The sequence below is a fragment of the Cicer arietinum genome, chromosome 1 (genome assembly GCF_000331145.2).
Source record: "Cicer arietinum cultivar CDC Frontier isolate Library 1 chromosome 1, Cicar.CDCFrontier_v2.0, whole genome shotgun sequence".
Lineage (NCBI taxonomy): Eukaryota > Viridiplantae > Streptophyta > Magnoliopsida > Fabales > Fabaceae > Cicer > Cicer arietinum.
In genome coordinates, this window is record NC_021160.2 from 4,396,729 (window position 1) to 4,416,434 (window position 19,706).

Sequence of the window (19,706 nt, forward strand, 5' to 3'; positions counted from 1 at the left end):
AAAATCTCGGTTAATTTTACATTTAAATTATAGTTATTAGTTAGCTAACAAGAAACACAATTGCTTAAATCTATGCATTTTTTTAGAAAAGTAAAGTTGTATCTATGCATTTATTCATTGAACTGGTATATAACCACTTTAATTAGTTCATCTTTTATATAATTATTCATTTTATTTTTTATAATGAGCTTCAACTCTAACGTTGTGTTTGTTTTAATAGAGAGAAAGTACATCATTGAAGAATTTAGATCTGATTGAAACGGGTAATGGGTTGTTGTTTTTCTCTTTTGCTATGGTGAAAGTTTTTTCATAGTTCTATCTTATTTTTTATGTTTTATTTGTTTGGGTTAAAAACATTTATGAAAATCATGTGATTTTAGTTTCAGGTGTAATTCACTGTTTTGGAATTGAAAAAAAGGAAGAAAACATGTGTTTTTCCAACAAGTTGTTTACAAGGTACTAACTATCCTTCTCCTTCCTTCTTATGTGACTTTAGTGTTGTTCATTTGCAATATTTTTTTACTAATGATTTTCATTTGCAATTTTTGTTTGCTTCCACCTTTCTTGTGAATTAATTTATGTGTATTCCATTTTATTTTATTTGTTGAAAAAACATATGAATTTAATTAACCCAATATTTTGATTTGTAAGACGAATAAATAAATATTTTCTAAAACTTAATTATTTGTCTCTTCGCTTCAATAATGTATTATTCGTATACCATAATAATCTGGTGTGGGTATGAACAAATTACTTGAAATTACTTTAGTTTCAACAAATTTTTTTTATTTACTTTTAGTCTCAATTTTGAAAAGTTTTTGTAAAAATTGATACATTTTAGTCCTTATAAAATCAAAATAGGAACTAAAAGTGAATAAATTTTTTTCTATGACTAATTTGAAAAATCATAATTTTGTAGGGACTAAAAAAATATTGAACTCTAAATGTTTTATCCAAATTATCTCACAAATTGCTAAAATTGATAGTTAGTCTAACAAATACTATCATTGTGTAATGAAAACTATTTCAAAACCTATTGACTTATTAAAGGATATTCATTGAAGGTTAACATTTGCAATGATATGGAGTTTTTTACTAATGAAGAAGACAAGTTTGATAATGCATTGAATGATATAAATGAAGTACAATTCAAAGTAAAACATTTGACTAATCTTGGGATGCAAAATTTTAGTCATTTTCGTCAAGGATTAGATAGACAGCAACGCATTTGTTCTGCTATGTTATATTGTTCATGCATTACATATGCTTCAAATAATCTCACGTTGCACACGTAGTCTAATTTGCCACGAAAGTCATCAACGGGAGCGTAGGCGTCATGATTTAATGAGACAATTAGTACATATTGAAAAATGTCGAGACATACGAATGAGACCTGAGGTATTTATGTTGTTGTGTCATAAGTTGAGAGGGACTGGTTTTGTGAAAGATACTATACATTTCACAGTTCAAGAACAACTTGCTAAGTTCCTACACATCATTGGTCATAATGTCAAAAATCGTACGGTGTCATTTTTCTTCCACCGTTTCGGTGAGACTGTTGGTCGCCACTTTTACAATGTTTTATGTGCCATCATTCCATTAGAAGATGAGTTCATTGTCCAGTCCAACCTGGTATGGATGTACCTCCAAAAATATTACACAATAACAAATTCTATCCTTTTTTTAAGGTACTTTTATGTCGTCAATTCACCTTGATTTGTTCATCCTCACAAACCATGACATCATTTTATCACTAATAGAATATCTTATTCAATAAAAAGGATTGCATTTGAGCTATTGATGGGACACTTATTCGAGTGAAAGTACCTATATCTGAATCCCCTCGATTTCGTGGAAGAAAAGACTACCCTACACAAAACGTCTTGGTTGCATGTAATTTTGATATGAAATTCATATATGTTTTACCCGAGTGGGAAGGCACAACATCTGACTCTAGAATTTTGAAAGATGCTTTAAGTAGGGTAGACCCATTAAAAATTCCTGAAGGTTGGTAGTCTATTAATTTTATTTGTAGGAAAATTTTAATCGGTTACACCATAGAGGTCAGTAGTCAAAAAAATCATATCAACTCATAATGCACAATAAATTTTTTTAGGAAAATATTATCTTCTATGTAATATTTCAATTCATTCGATTAGTTTAGTTTTGCGTGTTGAATTTGATTCATATTGTTTGTTTGGTTTGTGGAATGGAGCTTTTGTTCTGAGTGTTGGAAAATAGGGCACATAGTTAGAGGATTGACAATCCCTTTTGAAAGTTAGAAGATTATATTTTTGCTTACAGTGTGGCCTTGCATGTTTTGCTTTTTAAAATTTGTTTGGTGATTTTTGCTGTGTAAAATTAGGTTAGGCATCTTGAAATTTATCTTTTAAGTTTTCAGAACAGTTTATCTGTGCATAATTCAATAGCAAAATACCAAATTAAAAGGTAGGGATAATATTGTGGGTCATTCAACTTCAAAGTATGTCCTTTTACTGGTATCCGTCTGAATAATGCATGAATCTTTCTTTTTCTATTTTTGAAGAAGTCAATGAACGATTCACGTATGCAGATATTTCTATAGTATAGATGAACAAATATGAAGAAATTACATTCTGAACAATACATAGTCTTGTGTTATTGTGGTTCTTTCACGTTTGCGTACCAATGATGCAATTTTCATTGCAGAACTAAAGGCTAGACATACAAGTAAACTTTCCCAGTACAATCATACTGTTGCTACAATATTTGTGGAATATGCTTCTGCGGTGAGTTCTTTAGGAATTGTAAATGTTTAGCCTAAGCAGTACACAGAGGAATTTTAATCATTATGCATATGCAAATTGTTTGTATTCTAATATTATCATGGAGGGTTGATCAGGAATCTAGGATTGTAATGATCTGGCTTTATTTAAGTAGGTTTTAAGTATAACACTTCAAGTTATTTTCTGCTTTACTTCAAATTATTTGAAAGGGTCAGCGGCTAGATTATATCCATACATGAAGAAAGCATGATTCACAGTCATGATTAGGATCTTGTAAATCATTGTTGTGTTTGTTTAGAAAACATAATCTCTTTTATATTGACCTTTGCGAGAACATGATGACATATCATTTTACCGCGAAGAAAACATTTGTCCATAAGCACATGTTTAAAAGGAAAACACTTTTAAAACTTTCAGATTTTTGGTGGATAACTTTATTTATACTCTTAGCTGATTTTTTTGAAATTGCTTTTAGATAGTTTACAGAACTGGATTGAAGATTTATATTGGAAGCAGCATGAAATTAATTATCCAGACATGGATGATGCAATGGTGTGGGGCATGAAAGGTTTTTGTAGCCAATTTGTCTGAAACTGGTTGTTATTTATTGTGAAGGGATGTATCTCATTGTATATGTTTATTGTATTTTGTAATGCTACTTCCTGATGGATTTCATTTGTATATTGGTTTTCCAGAGGATGTTACTCCCATTCCCTCGGACAGCACCCGTAGAAAGAGGGGTAGAAGGGAAGCTGGCTTTGTATCGCTTATTTTCCAAGCCAAACAGACTTGCTGCATTTTGTTATTTAGCAAGTTTGATTTTATCATCAAAGAATTTGAGTTAATTTGGACATCATTTAAGAAAGAATACTGAAAGTTTTGCACGTTGCTCAGTGGCATGCAAAGTAGATGATAACCTCCTTTGTACATTTCCTATATACTGTTAGTCTTGTAACTGATATGATCATGATATTTATATTTTGATTTGTGCTTTGTTCTATTTTAAATTTAATACAACCTAATCTTACATTGATTCTATTTTTTAATGAAAAATTATTAATGAAACTAATAGATCTATTGGACCTACATCTTTTTACATTATATTGAAGGCATAATATATCATATGATAAATAATTTATGATCACAGTTAAGGCTAATTCAGTGATTTTTGACCACTATGTTTTGAAATTATTTTTTTAATAATGAAACTAATAGATCTATTGGACCTACATCTTTTTACATTATATTGAAGGCATAATATATCATATGATAAATAATTTATGATCACAGTTAAGGCTAATTCAGTGATTTTTGACCACTATGTTTTGAAATTATTTTTTTAATAATGAAACTAATAGATCTATTGGACCTACATCTTTTTACATTATATTGAAGGCATAATATATCATATGATAAATAATTTATGATCACAGTTAAGACTAATTCAGTGATTTTTTATCATTATGTTTTGAAATTATTTTTTTAAGCAGTTGAGATTTTACCTTTTTTTGGTTCCACGGACGAGAGAATAAAAGATAAACAATCTATAGTAGTACAATTGTGAGATGTTGACCCATGCCATTATCTATTCATCGTAAACTAAAGAGACCAATCATTTCGATATTTTATTAATCCATCAGCCACAATACTATTCCAAAGATATCAGTGTTATCACAACTAAACTTAACATAATTTGTAGAAGGAGGAATTCATCTGTTTACACGAGCAACATTACAATTTGGTACACTATGTGCAACCGAATCTGAAATAAATATCCACAATTTGCCGGAGGAATTTTGGAAGCCATCAAGTTTTCATCTTCAAACGTATTTTAAAAATTTGTCTTGTTCATACTCCTTCAAATTTGAGACACAACAACATATTTTAAGGATGTCTCTGAACTGTCTGCCTCACATAAAAATTCCTAGACAACAATTTAGAAAAATTAGAAGGTATGTTTTCTAGAAACAACACATTCCACAACTGATGAGTAATAGGAAAGGAACAACACATGTGATCTAAGGTCTCATCAACATTTCCATAGACAAGAAAAGTTGCATTATCACCAATCCATGTTCCGCATCTGGTTCAATTTGTCAGAAAATCGTCCTAAGAAACTTTTTAGAGAAGTAATTAAATTCTTTTTAGGCCAGACCACTTCCAAATATTTAAGTAACTAACCCTCTCTCATGTATCTTTAGGTTTAATAGAGGCTAATAAGTTAAAGCACTAGTGAAGACACCATCCACTGTCTTGACCTATTAAACATTATTTGTCCCTTATGTAATCTCAGGCTAAATAATATGGTTCAAGCGAACATGAGAATCTTCCTTTAGGAGATGACTATCCAACTAAAATCTAAAGCTCCATGATCATTGATTAAATGAACATGTAGAGATTCTTCAAATGTTGTAGGCTCTTGAACTTGAACACGATCAAGCTTGTCCAATCTTCAATTCTCTAAGAAGTATTATTCCAGACCTTGTTCCACATCTTGCAGATACCTTGCCAAAGATTATACCCTTGGGGGCTAGTTTGAATATGACGATCATATCATTGCCACATTTATACTTAGACTGGATACTTTGACTAGAGATTCCCCTTATTTTGTACAAGGTCCTCGTATATTTTTGTTGGTAGTGCTCTGTCAGTTTTGACCAAAATCAATATATATGATTAAAAATATTTCAGCATTTGAACATTTTAAATCTGTTTGACTGATATTGTTAAAAACGGCCTTGATTAGTTTGCCTTTGTGTTTAATGATCCTTGAAGTTTCATATTTATTTATTGATGTTACAGCTTCGATCTGGAGCCTTGATTATGTCCAAATCAGTTTGGTGAATGATTATAAACTTCCGCAGAAGTAAGGAGATCAAATGCTGTAATTTTGCAGAAACGGAGATTGATTATCAATCTGGTTTTGACGGTTTGAACTTTTTGGAGATTGATGATCAATCTGGAGATTCAGTTTTGATCATTCTGGATGTCTTCCTGATGTTTTGTACATATCAAGATTGATTAAACTTTCTTGATAATTTGACTTGAAGAAGATTCGGACTGTTTTAACTAGCTTGATTCGAAACATTTTATCTTAATGATTCGAAAGTGTTCTTTGACTGAAATTGATCCTATTTGTTCATTGTCATGTACTGGTGAACATAGTATAAAATTCAGAGGCAAAAGCTTTGTTGAAATAGTGGAGATTGATTGGTCTAGAGGTTGTGACGATCAGTCTTGAACCTGAAGATCATTCTCCGTTTTGTCCAGAATATTCTTATTTCTTTATCTGTTTTCTTTGCTTTACTTGATTCCTATCTTCGAATTAATTCACTCAAACGCACAGGTTAAATTAACATAACATTTTAGAATAATTATTAACATTCTTAATTAACCTTTGTTTATTTTCATCAAAACTTTAATTTGAGAGTTTGTCTTAACAATCTCCCCCTTTTTGATGATGACAAACATGTTAATTTAGATTTTAATTCTGATTCTAATATCAATTTTGAAGAGCTTAATAGCCCCCCTCAATTAATGCAGTAAGTAATTTTGACAGAATTTTAAACATGCATATAATTTTGACATAAGTTGTTTTCATTATTCAAAAGAGATACAAAACATCAATTTGCTTTTTAGCATAATTAGAGAATCTTAGATACAAAAGGGATCCCTAAAAACAGAATAAAAACTATCTTAATTCTCCCTATTTGTCATACATAAAGGAAGGAGTAAAAAGATCCTAAGATGCAAGTGACGGAGAAGATCCTTCAGAAGAGGAGGATTTTCCTGGGTTAGGAACTTGCGGAGGAGGAGGAACAGGATGAAGTGGAGGAGGTGCGATTCCTAGCTTGGGAGCGAGTTGTTCTGTGAGCCATGTTCCTAACAGAGTAGTCTCCTGATCTTGCTGAAGCTGACGTGCCATTATAGTCTAAAGGGCATCCATAATATCTGAATTGGAAGGTTCAGCCATGCGAGGAGGAGTATGGAGGTGAGTGGTTGGTTGAGAGTTGGCAACAACAACTTTGTTTGATGGAATGGTGGAAACGGGTATAGATGGAATAGTGGCAAAAGAGGTTTCCATGGAGGGTAAAGGGTCAGATGGTGTGGAGTGTCTGACAGATGGGCCAACAACTTATGGAAAGTTTAAAAACTGGCTAATTCCGAAAATGGAAGAGCTTGTTTTTTGTGGGGACACAAAGAGTGGAGACATGGTGATTGTGTAGTAATGTACCAAAGTCATGAGGAGGAGAGTGAAGTATTTGAGAGTATGAGAGGAAATCTATGGAGGATAATGTGGATGGTTGAGGAAAAAAGGAGAAAGTTGATGAATTTGAGATTTTTTCTAGAGAACGTTCTCGGTTTGGTAGAGAACGTTCTGGAGCAGTTGCATTTCTTGAATAATCAGATGTGTGAGGTGAGAAAGTGATAGGTATGGTGACAGTTCTTCTTCTTGCCGAACATTTTCTTTTCGAGGAAGTTGGAAAAGAAGAAGTAGTGGTGGTAGGTTGTTCAGAGAACGTTTTGCGCATGTGGGAGAAGTTTTTTTGTAGAAAATTTAGAGATTTTTATGAGGGATTTGTGACATGCTACCATTATCTTATATGGCATGTCAGTATAATAATCAATTTCAGTCTGATCACAAACACAATTACTTGAGAAATAGAAGTTATCTGTTTCTTTTCAATAGTGATAACTGATTTGTTGCTATCTTGCTCAACTTTCTATTCTTCACATATATTAGTGACAGATACATGTACCACTTTTTAAAGGACCGAGAATTCGAAAATAATTAAGTTTTAGCATGCACGTTTATCATGATGTTATGTGGTAGGTAGTTTGGATTGGAAACTCAGTTCTGGAGCTGTAAAAACTATTTTAATTTAGTTAAAAATGAACTTCTGATTGGCTTAATTATTTTACTCTAGATATTTCCTCATTGTAATGATTCTTTTACTTTTTTCCTTTGTATGGCTTCACAGTTTTCTTTAACAACTTCCGCCGCATCTTCAAAAATATTTTCAGCCACGCAGAGCAAATTTCTCAGGTTTGTCAGAATCATCTTTTGGGATGGCAAATATTGTAAGTTTGTTGTTGTCTAATGAATGAGATATATGCGATATATGCCGCTTTTGACACCGGTACGAGCACTTTGCATTGTAGCTAATTTGGATGAAAAGGCTACTTGGAAACTTTCTTGGAGAAGTCAAATGAGTCATTGTATCTATGTCCACATAGTTGTCTTATTATTACACTATGTAGGAAAACATTGTTTCCTAAACATCGTTTAAATTTTTGTTTATTAGAAGGGCTCCCTCTTGATATGGTAGGAATTTGTTTGAATCAATTTCAATGAATAATTAAATCATGATCAATCTTATTTGAAAACCCTTATTTCATGAGCATTTACTGCAATTATATCATAAATAGAATTCATTCTCATTATGATGATGATGCATCTCTTATCTTACGTCATACTAGCTATCTTGTGGTGGATGCTAAACTTGTAGTCCACTTTAGGTTGTATTTCATTTCTGGCAAGAGTTTTAAGAACAAGGTCAAATTTAATACGTCACGTTTGATTCGAGAGTTTGGTCAAAATATTAATATTTTGAGTTCTATTAGTATCAACGACACTCTTCGTCTCTAATATATTGTGGGGAAAAATGTTGTATTGTGAAATTCAACTACTGACGAATTCAATCTCATTCCTCCTAGCCCTGTTGAGAATGACCTTTATCGGTATTTTTATGTTTATATTCATGAGTTTGGTTATGATCATCTTATGGATGACTATAAGGTTTGTATCATTTAGTAGTCTATTTTCCTGTGAGATGGAAAGATCTATCCTACGAACCCTTTTGGGAGATATATAGTCTAAGAAGCAACTCTTTGAACAAACTTGATGCAAACGTATCTATTTTTTTTGACCTACACCCGACCACTCAAACCCGTTTATATCCACATTTATAATTTTGTGTGACCTATGACATGATACAATATGTTCGCATATCAAATTGGTTCATTCAAATGATTCGGATTCGTGACTCTTGACCTGATACAATCTGTCTGCATATCAAGTTGACTTATTCGAAGGACTCAAGTTCGGTCATATCTTCTAGTTTTGCTTAACCCTAGTCCAAATTGGATCTTCCTCGGATAAATTCTTTCTTCATTCTTCTACAACATCTCATTTTTATCCACTTATCTCTTATTAGTATTCTCTCACTCCTACTCACCTCCTTATTTTTCATGTTTTACATCTCTTTTTACTTTGATTTTTATCATTAAAGAGGGATGCACGCATGAGAGGATTCCATTGCAAGGCTGCATAATTGAACAATAAAATATTGCAGATTGACATAAAAGTTATCTATCAATTCGTTATTTTCAACATATACTATTTTTTATTTGTGACATAAGTTACTTAATCCGTTCTTTTCAACCTCATTTTTATCTATTAATTCAATTAATTATTATTAAATCGTGTTGACACCATTTAAATTTAATTAAATAGATATAAATTTCAACCAATAAAAATATACTTGATCAGAAGAATGTCTTATTATCGTATTTCTATTTATAACTAATAGAACTATTTTATAATTCTATTTATAATTACACTGAAAAATTCACAATTCTTGAAATTTTCGCAAATCGAAAAGAACTTTCAGATTCACAGTTCACATATCAGAGAACTTATCATGGTACTTGATCTGTTAAACTTTCTCCCCAAAACAGTGAAACCAACGCAACACAAAACAACAATATTTTGTGTCAAGGTTAGTTGGCTTTTCCCATTTCTCAAATACCATTCGATGATTGAAGCGGCCATATCCCTTTATTATATTCTCAAGTCATTCTTTTGTGCCATACCATGCTACCTTATCCTCTCTCCTCCCAAGTGGCCAAATGCTATTATTCATCACCCAATTTTATTGGCTACTTAATCACGTTTATTTTTTTTTATATAAAAGTTTAAATGATTAGAGTTTCAGGGTTTATTAAATCATCACATATACCTTGAGATTTGAAGAGTGCTGAGTTGTACATATATAAATTATTGGTTTAATTGCAGTTTTGGTCCTCCTATTTTAGCTGAATCGCGAAAGTAGTCCCTCAATTATGTTTCTCTCCAGTTTTGGTCCCCAAACAGAATTTTAGTCCAAAACTTGATGAAATTTTATTTTCTAAAGTCGTACTACACTATTTATAGTCATATATTTCAGGTACAATTTTTGCAAATGAGCTCTTGAGGCATTGTGTGACTTAAATAAATGAAAAAAAAATGAAATCTCATCAAATTTTGTACCAAAATTCTGCATGGGGGACCAAAATTGGGGAGAAACAAAATGTGGGGACTACTTTCGCGATTCAGTTAAAATAGGGGGACCAAAACTGCAATTAAGCCTAAATTATTTATAAAAGAGATCTTCGAATTGATAAATGATTGAAATTATAATTTTGTAAGTGTGAATCAACTCTTTATCAAATAATTTAATTTTTATTGATATTTGAACAATATTTTAATTACAACAATTAAAAAGAAAAAATATTTAAATCTATAAAAATAATATTTTAAAATTTATGTATTTATTTTTTCAAAAGTTTAAAACTTGTTATTTTAATAAAAAATTTATATTTTCTGATTTTTTATCGTGTGCTTAGCAAATATTTGTTAGCAAAATTCTTATAAGAATTATAGTAATTTGGTGAAATACTTCCTAGTTCCTTTCTTTAAATTTTATTTTATTTATATAACAAAAAATTATGTAATTTATGTATATTTGTATCAACAATCAACATATTATTTATACTATTGTTATGCAAATTTTTGTTTTTTAATGTGAAAATTACAAATGTTCTACTACAAACAATCTCATAATTAAAATGGAGATATAAGGTTGATTTAATAGTTGAGGTAAAGGAGTTAGAGAGTAAATTGATAAAAAAAATTATGAATTTAATCTCCATTCAACAAAATATCAACAATACTAATAATTAACATTAATTATTGAAAAAAAATTGGAATAGAGAGAGTATATTAGAAATTATATATTTTATGAGAATATTTTTCATTTTAATTTTTTAAAATATGTGTTCATTTATTCTTATTGATACATTTGTGCCGTTAGTGTAGATAATCAAATTCTTTTAAATCTAATGAATATTTTCAAACTTTTATTTAAGATATTTGTAGATTTCTATTTTACAATGAAAAACTAATTGAAGAACTAAAATAATTTAAAAAAACTAATATTATTCAATATAAGGAGTAATTTATAATTTCACTAAATTTGAAGTGATAAAATGTTGATCAACAAAAATAATAAATATAATATATATATACATGATGTTGATAATGGGTTGTTCTTTATGATTTTAGATCAAGACAAACCCATTCCATTCTGAACACCAAAACAAAATATTCACAAACCAAGAAAACTCTCCCATCTCACCCTTCCCTTCCTTTCCCTTCTTCTCATCCAAAACTTATGGAAGACTCTCTCATTGAACGTCTTGATTTTGGGAAGATGGGTTATGGGTACTTCTCCTTCAATCAAAGTTTCATTTTTTTGATTAATTTATATTCCAATTTCATTGTTTTTTTACGCCTTTTTTTGTTTGTTTTTTTTTTGGGTATTTCATTTATAGGTGCAAGCATTACAGGAGAAGATGCAGGATTCGTGCTCCTTGTTGCAATGAGGTTTACTCATGTCGTCATTGTCACAACGAAGCAACGGTATTTCTTGTTAATTTTCCTTTCTTTTTGTTTTAAATTTTTGGTGTTTTTGCTTTTTTTTTTCTTTCTGATCTCGGTATGTGTTATTTTTCCTTTATTAGAGTATGCTGAAAAACCCCTGTGATCGCCATGAACTTGTTCGTGAGGACGTTGAACAAGTAAGGATAAGGGCACCCTTTGATTTTCATAATTTTTTTCTCATGATTTATCGATTATTGTTCCATTTTACATGATATAATGATGATTTTGTTGATGAGGTTTTTGCATCTTGTTGTTGTTTCAGGTTGTTTGTTCGGTTTGTGACACAGAGCAGCCAGTGTGTATCTATTCATATTTCATTGTTTGATTTGAATCCAGTGTTGTCAATTGCGGATCGGACAAAATAACAATTTGTTCAAATTCGGCTATGCTAAAGTGTTTTCGTATCGCAATAGCGGATCCCTGAGCAATAACGATTTGTTCAAATATAGCTTTATAGCGCCACTATTTGACAACACTGTTTGAATCTGTGTTTTTTGTTTTTTGGATGGTTTCATAATGGTTTCTTTTTTGCTTTTTTTCCCCTTAATGTTTCTTTTGAAGGTTGCTCAAGTTTGTACTAACTGTGGTGTTAGAATGGGAGAATATTTTTGCAGCATCTGCAAATTCTTTGATGATGATGTAATGACTCTCACTGAATAAATTTGTAATATCTGATTTAAGTTTTTTCTTTTCAATAAAATTGTACTTTCATACTTCCTCTTTAAGATAAACTAGACTTGAGAATGTTGTGATAGTTGATTAATCTTTTTCTTATTGTTTTCTATCTGATGCTAATTGATGTTTGCTCGTTATGCAGACGGGGAAACAACAGTTTCATTGTGATGATTGTGGGATCTGCAGGTACAAACTACAATAGCTGTCTTTGAGTAAATAGTTCCTTAGGTTATCCAAATTTATGAAATGCAACTAATTTTGGTTTTATAATTTGGAAACAGAGTTGGTGGGAGTGAGAACTATTTTCATTGCAAGAAGTGCGGTATGTATTCATCACAATGCTGTCATATTGTCTCTATTGTCGATTTATCAATTTTTCTTTCAAATAGCTTATGCTGCAAAATGTTAGTTTTCATATTAATAGCAGATTCAATTTTTTTTTTCCTTCGATTGCTTTTTCCTGAGCTTTTCACCACTATCTAGTTTCTCTTGAGGTGTAAAATAGAATTTGACAGTACAAAAGAATTGTCAAACATGCTATCAACTTCTTCTGTGACACAAGTTCAAAAGCACTATTGCATCATATCGATTATCTCAATCTTTTATTTGCTTTAGTTATGCTATATTTTTTCCGCCGAATTCCCCTATTATGTATTGTTTTGTTTCCATTGGACTCAGAAATCATATCGAATAATTTATCAAGTTAGTTACTTAGTGGAACTATTTTTTGTTCCGTTAACAAATAAAGTGCTCCATTTTGACAGGGTCTTGCTATTCAGTTGCTCTGCGTGATAATCATTTATGTGTGGAGAACTCCATGAGGCATCACTGTCCAATTTGTTATGAGGTGCATGCTCTTCTTCCCTTTCCCTTGTGTTTTCATTTGAACAACAAAATTTTCTATGTCTTTGGAAGCGTGAGACTTGTATTCTGATGTGACTTCATTGTGTTGTTGTAGTACCTTTTTGACTCGTTGAAAGACACAACTGTTATGAAATGTGGTCACACAATGCATTGTGAATGTTACCATGAGATGGTAAAGCGCGGCAAGTGAGTATACATGCTAACTATTTGACAATTCTTTGATTTATAATGCATTTTCTCTGCTTAAATACTAACTTGACTTGGTATATGGCTCAGGTACTGTTGTCCGATATGTTCCAAGTCGGTTATTGATATGTCTACGACATGGAAGAGCATTGATGAAGAGGTAGCCGGTTAAATCAAAGCATGCATATGCTTTCACTTGATTTATAAGTTTTTATGCTTCATATATGGTCAAGAATATTACTTGCAGAAATGTTCTATACCACAATTATGATTTCTCACTAATTTGTTTTTGCTATATTAGATTGAAGCAACTGTCATGCCTGCTGATTATCGGAATAGAAAGGTAAGTCGACAGTCAGTAGAAATGCTTGTTTAATATGTGCTTTTCAAGTATGAATGAACCTTTTGTCATTTGTTTCACACGCAAATATCACGGTTCTATTAGAAAATTTCTGAAAACTAAACAGCACTGCGTTGCAGGTTTGGATACTTTGTAACGACTGCAACGATACGACCGAAGTTAATTTTCACATTATCGGGCATAAATGCGGTCACTGCAGTTCGTATAACACTCGTGCTATTGCTCCTCCTGTTCTTCCACAATAACCGAATTCTTGTGGTTCAAGAAACAGGTCTTGCCCTGTGACCCGATTATTGTAGAGCCTCAAATTCATCATGAAGATTAGTGGTGTATTGTGTATGCCCCGAAACTTTTCATAGGTTATTGATTCTTCCTCCATCGTGTGGAGTTGGTATTTGTGTCATTAGAATATTATTATAAACATCTGTATACTAAATATTTTACAGTGGGGAAAATACCCTTCATGAGCTGCTGTCAATTGTGTTGTTTGCTATTGATATTGGAGAATGGATTGGCTTGTCTTTGCCATTGAATTTATTCAATACAACTTAGTGATTCCTTGCTTGCATATTTCACAGCCATATGTTGATGCCTTCATACAAATTCTTTGTGATACATTTGTTATGTTGCATTATTATCATATGTTGTTTAAGTTGGTTGGTTTGTTGTGATTTAGAGGTCATAGGTTCAAATCTAGTCTCTCCACTTGTGGCCGCCCTTTGTGCTGAAGCTGAGTTGGGTGAAATATTTTTGTAGTCACTGTGTTAGATACTCCTCAATCCAAAAAGTATCATTTTGTAAGCCTCTACCAATCGATCAATCTTATTCATTCCTTTGTCTCAATCTATTAATTGATTTTGTATAAATTATTTGAGTTTGTTAAGAAGTATTTCAACAAAAGCTTACAAAATGAAGACGTATGGTATTGATGTAGTTATAGAATTAGTAAATTGTTTAATTAAGTACTTTGAGAAACATAGAGAATCTAAATTTGCAAATGCTATGGTTAGTATTTAAAAAATTGTTAATCAAATCTTCAAAAGAAAAAAAAAATTGAAATTTTTTCATTCAACATAGTAAAATAGCCGGAGGAAGAAAAGCAAATACACAATATATTCGAAACACCCATAAATGTTCTGAATTTTTAAAATTAAAAATATCCTTAATTAATGTAACAGATTTTTTAAACTCAACAGTATATAATATCAAATTTTCGATGTTATTAAAATTTGGAATAATATTTATTCAAAAATATAAATTGTAATAGTATGCTTAGAAGTGATAACTTTAAGTTTTTTTGATTTACGTTGATAATGTTTTGAAGTTTTAAATTTTTTTGAGTCAATAATCTTTAAGAACTGAAACTTTAAGTTTCAATCTTACGCATATTTATCTTACCAAATAACCATAAATTAAAAAGAAACTCTTTTTGTGAATGCAAGCGTAATGAAAATTTAAACTAACAAAAATTTAAAACATTTCACTTTTAAAATATTTAGTACAAAAAATATATTTTAAAATTTCTCTATAAATCAACTGCGAAATACTGATATTGTTAAGTTAAGTGTCTTTGTCTCGAGTTTGAACTCGAAATTGTGAGTAGTATTATAGAAAAAAAAATTAACCCACAGATCTAATGAAAAACATTCATTTTTTTTTGAATTCCGAATCTTTCTTGTATAGAAGGAAAATGAATTTTTTTAAAGATCTTTGTAAAAAAAAAAAAAGTTGTTAAAAAAAAGGGGGTGTATTTTAGAATGGTCGGTACATGAGATATATAAAAAAATGAATTGTGATTACATGGGTACAGGCATAATATTGGGCCGCGGCCCATAAACCGAATACAAATAAGTTTAGGGTTTTTCCACCCTTCAATCTTTTCTTCAACATCGCGGCACTGACTATCTGTATTCATTTGATTTCGCTGTTGTTGTTGTTGTTGACACAATGGCTGAAGTCATTCCAGAACCTGCCATTGTTTCAGATCCAACTCAAATCGAAGTCAAACTATTTAACCGCTGGAGCTTTGATGATGTTCAGGTATTTTTTTCTCTCAATAATTTTCCGTTTTTCCATCTGCATTGTGTTTATTACGAGTTCCATTCGTTAATTTTATGGTTTAACTACCAATTTGGTTTTAATTAATCATTACTTATATACTCTGTTTGAAGTGTCATCAAAAGTAAGTTTTCATTTATGATTTTTTGTAGGTATGTTGATATGTTATTATGGTTTGTTAGTTGGCTGTTTTTGTTTAGATTCGGATTATATAATTCGAATAATATAAGTTGGATTAATTTTGCAATTAGGATCGAACTACCTATTAGTTTCAATTAAATCAATAATTTGTTATATACTTCGCCTGAAGTTTCATGAAATTTACTCATTTGTGTATTATTTGTATGTTAATTTTGTGTTTTAGCTTTTTGATCGGACATATTTTCCGCTGGTGTCTCTGAGCTGATTTTAGGGTTTAACTATACATTAACTTAAATTAATAATTAAATCTAAGTATCATTAAAATCAGTTATGTTTTTTTGTTTCTATGTTGATATTTTCTTAGGTTTGTTAGCTTGCTGGTTTTATGCTTTCAATAGATTTGGATTATACATTTCGAATAGTATAAGATGTATTATTTTTGCGGTTATAATTTTTTAAATTTGGATTATATATTTTGAACAATATAAGTTGTATTATTTTTGCGGTTAGAATTTTTTTATTGAACTACTTATTAGTTTTAATCAATAATTATTTGTATACTGTCTGAAATGTCATGAAAATTATTCCATTGTTTTTTATTTGTATGTTGAAATTTTGTTATTATTTGTGTGTTAGCTTTCTGATGTGTCACTGATCGATTACATTGGAGTTGTGCCATCAAAACATGCGACATATGTTCCACACACCGCCGGAAGATACTCCGTGAAGCGTTTCAGGAAAGCTCAGTGTCCTATTGTAGAGAGACTCACCAACTCTCTCATGATGCACGGTAGGAATAATGGAAAGAAGCTTATGGCTGTCAGAATCATCAAGCATGCTATGGAAATTATTCATTTGCTAACTGACCAGAATCCTATTCAGGTTATTGTTGATGCTGTTGTCAACAGGTATGGTTTGTTTGCCGGGAATAAAAGATCTCCATATTATTTGCGTGTTGTTGATGATTGCTGAAATTGTGTTTTATGTTGTGAAAACTGTATTTGATTTTCAATTTTCCATTATTTGATTGAGGTTTTTTTATATGTCTGGTTTGATGTGGAGGATGGAGTGATGAATATTTGTTTTCCTATTGGTTTGACTGCCGGAATGATGGCATTTTGTATTAGCTCTATCTGACTATTCTTCCTATCTTCCAGTTCATTTTTTTCTCTTCTTAATATCTTATTATAGATATTGCTCTCTTATTTTGGACAATATAAAGAGGGTTTAACTTTTGTAACTTTTTTGTTTTACGAGTCGTGAGTGTTCAGGAGATTGAAAAGTTGTTGTAAATTAACACTTGCGATTTTTCTTCATAAAAAATGTCTAAATGATTTGAATTTTTTTGATTTACTTGTCTGTCTTTGATATGGAGAATGGAATGATGAATGTTTGTTTCCCTATTGGTTTGACTGCCAGAATGATGGCAATTTGTATTAGCTCTATCTGACCATTCTCTTTTTCTCTTTTCATTTTAAAAAAATTATTAATTTATAATAAAATTTGGTTTTCTGTTTTTTATGTTGAAACTATACCCTTTGCAGAAGATATTTTTACAGCTTGTGAGTTTTGTTGATGCCTTACATGAGTAAAATAACCAGTCCAAATAGATTGAAGTTATCATTCCTATCAACAATAAATATTATGCTATTTTGCTTATCAAACTAAGTTTTAAATTGACTCTTTGGATTCGGGCTGAAATATTTGTATTTCATTTTACTTGTAATCAAATGATTCATTATGGAAACCAATAATTTTATGTGTTTTTTGTTGTTATTCTTGTTTTAATTGGTTGTCATTTGATTTGAGCTCCAGAAAAAGAATCTAAGTTTGATGTTGGATTGAATTTTATTTTACAACTAAGAACAAAGGATAATCAGAGTTGGAGGAGACATGATGATTAATTATTTCCCTATTGGTTTGATTGCCTGGATGATGGCATTTGTGTATTAGCTCTATCTGATCATCCTTCTTAATAAATAGATTCATGATTGTATTTCTTTATTTTATCAAACAACATTCTTTATTTCTTTTTGGGAAATTGTTCCTCCCTTTTACAATGGAAATAATTTTTTTGAAACTTTTATTGTGATTAATTCAGTATGAACTTGTTTCATGTTTTCAGTGGTCCCCGTGAAGATGCTACTCGTATTGGGTCTGCTGGAGTTGTAAGGAGACAGGCTGTGGATATCTCACCTCTACGTCGTGTTAATCAAGCCATCTATCTTTTAACCACTGGTGCACGTGAAGCTGCATTCAGAAACATCAAGTCAATTGCTGAATGTCTTGCTGATGAACTTATTAATGCAGCAAAAGGTTCATCCAACAGGTATGCTTTTACAATTCTATCTATTGAGCATGCTGTTTTTAATCTTTATCTATGTTTTAGATTTTTAATATTTGACTTACTGATAAATACCATACAATGTTTCAGTTATGCAATCAAGAAAAAAGATGAAATTGAGAGAGTTGCTAAGGCAAATCGTTAAGCAGCAACCTTGCGTGGCAGCAGTATTGGCAACCTCTGCTTTTTGAAAATATATGTTTCGGAATTTAATTTTTCATTATGAATAGTAACTTGCATACTTGGAATGGAATTTTTAAAATTTTTGTTTTTCAGCAATGAGAGCTAGTGTTTGCAGAATTTAATAGCATGTCTTGTCCTATCTTTTTATTTCCATGCTGCAACCTCTACTGCACTAAAAACTATAATAATAATAATGGAAAATTAGTAACCTTCATTCTAAGCTTGTAATCTTCCTGGTTCCTTTTGTTTGTCCATCTCTTTTTAGTTCGGACATCTACATAAAGTTTTTGTTAGAACATGGTGTATAATTAAGAGGTATTGAAATTGAGAATAAAGAGAAAAAACAAAACATTTTGGTAAACAAAGATCGATCAGTTCCATTCCAAGAATATTCTTGGTATTAGAAAGTGGAGTTCAAAATTTCCTATATCTCTGTTAGATCATGAAAGATTTGCGTTACTTTTGTTTTATGGGATTGAAAAAATAGAAATAGATTTCAAAAACTTTATGAATCCTTACCAACCCAATAAATCCTAACTGCTCACATAACCAGTTTTGTGAAGCCAATCTAAACAAAGTAATTGTTGTGATTTACAATAGTATTTGAGAAACTTTTATTTCTACGATGGTGCGACGTGCAACGTAAATCTTATGGGAAGGAGATCGGACATGCCTACATGGTTAGAACTGAATTGAAAAAGTTAAGGAAACCCCCAAATTTGTTTATCATTTTGTATGACACTCTCAAATAGGTCTATCAAATAGGTCTATGATACTTCAAAAACTCCGGCAATGTCAAATATATAATTTTATATAACTTTATTTTTATATTTAACTACTTACTAATTATTTGATCCCTTAATTTAATATTGTATTTGCTAGTGAAACAATTGTAAAATAGCCATCGGTAAAATGAAAAATATGAATAATATTTGATGGAGGAAGAGGCATGTTTGAAATATTTATAAATTTCAAAGTTCTATTTGAGAGGATTTAGTGATTATCTCGAAAGAATGAAGCCTTACGGTTACGGTCTTGATATGAAAAGGGTCCTCTACTTTGCAAATAGAAAACAATTGAAATAAAGTTACTCGAGTCAATTAATAAGATGATTTAATTATGGGGTTTGAATACTTTTGTAAATAGATTAACAAGTTAATGGATTTGTCTTTTTTTAAAGTGAAAAATTGGTAAGTGAATATATCAATGGTTGATATTATAACCGTCTATAATTGGTCATGCACATCAAATAACAATCACTTATTTGATGTTTAATGATTGACATTACTTTCTTTATTATCTAAAGTGTTGTTCACTTTAGAACACTTTAAAGGAGTCAAATTCCTAGTTGATATATCCATAATT

The 19,706-nt window shown here is 30.8% G+C and overlaps 3 protein-coding genes and 3 non-coding genes across 17 annotated transcripts; all 6 read left to right on the forward strand.

The window, feature by feature from the left end:
* Positions 1-108: 108 nt before the first annotated feature.
* Positions 109-3,765, forward strand: LOC113787222 (uncharacterized). Of its 12 annotated transcripts, none has more exons than XR_003473725.2 (4): positions 109-263; positions 381-456; positions 2,689-2,768; positions 3,241-3,765. XR_003473725.2 is itself a non-coding variant. In XM_073368467.1 (4 exons), exons 1-3 carry the CDS (start codon positions 1,905-1,907, stop codon positions 3,328-3,330), a joined length of 273 nt encoding a protein of 90 aa, XP_073224568.1. In that variant the 5' UTR covers positions 817-1,904; the 3' UTR covers positions 3,331-3,361; positions 3,461-3,765. The 12 variants fall into 12 exon arrangements, 3 of the variants coding, with proteins under 3 accessions (XP_073224568.1, XP_027191949.1, XP_073224567.1); XR_003473727.2 differs by having other exon boundaries at positions 3,245-3,765; XR_012163096.1 differs by having other exon boundaries at positions 387-456.
* A 7,368-nt stretch (positions 3,766-11,133) lies between these two features.
* On the forward strand, positions 11,134-14,183 carry LOC101495157 (E3 ubiquitin-protein ligase MIEL1). The gene is made up of 12 exons (XM_004485995.4): positions 11,134-11,310; positions 11,421-11,508; positions 11,610-11,666; positions 11,792-11,824; positions 12,091-12,168; positions 12,347-12,390; positions 12,486-12,526; positions 12,969-13,051; positions 13,163-13,254; positions 13,345-13,414; positions 13,556-13,597; positions 13,735-14,183. The coding sequence occupies exons 1-12, from the start codon at positions 11,261-11,263 to the stop codon at positions 13,858-13,860; spliced, it is 804 nt and encodes a 267-aa protein (XP_004486052.1). The 5' UTR covers positions 11,134-11,260; the 3' UTR covers positions 13,861-14,183.
* A 1,322-nt stretch (positions 14,184-15,505) lies between these two features.
* Positions 15,506-18,465, forward strand: RPS5 (40S ribosomal protein S5-like). The gene is made up of 4 exons (NM_001364783.1): positions 15,506-15,655; positions 16,451-16,722; positions 17,940-18,143; positions 18,249-18,465. The coding sequence occupies exons 1-4, from the start codon at positions 15,563-15,565 to the stop codon at positions 18,301-18,303; spliced, it is 624 nt and encodes a 207-aa protein (NP_001351712.1). The 5' UTR covers positions 15,506-15,562; the 3' UTR covers positions 18,304-18,465.
* Positions 16,876-16,957, forward strand: LOC113785217 (small nucleolar RNA Z102/R77). Its single transcript, XR_003471371.1, has one exon. It is a non-coding gene; the product is annotated as a small nucleolar RNA Z102/R77 (small nucleolar RNA).
* LOC113785212 (small nucleolar RNA Z102/R77) lies at positions 17,189-17,270 on the forward strand. The gene has a single exon (XR_003471366.1). It is a non-coding gene; the product is annotated as a small nucleolar RNA Z102/R77 (small nucleolar RNA).
* On the forward strand, positions 17,701-17,783 carry LOC113785215 (small nucleolar RNA Z102/R77). Its single transcript, XR_003471369.1, has one exon. It is a non-coding gene; the product is annotated as a small nucleolar RNA Z102/R77 (small nucleolar RNA).
* Positions 18,466-19,706: the final 1,241 nt, after the last annotated feature.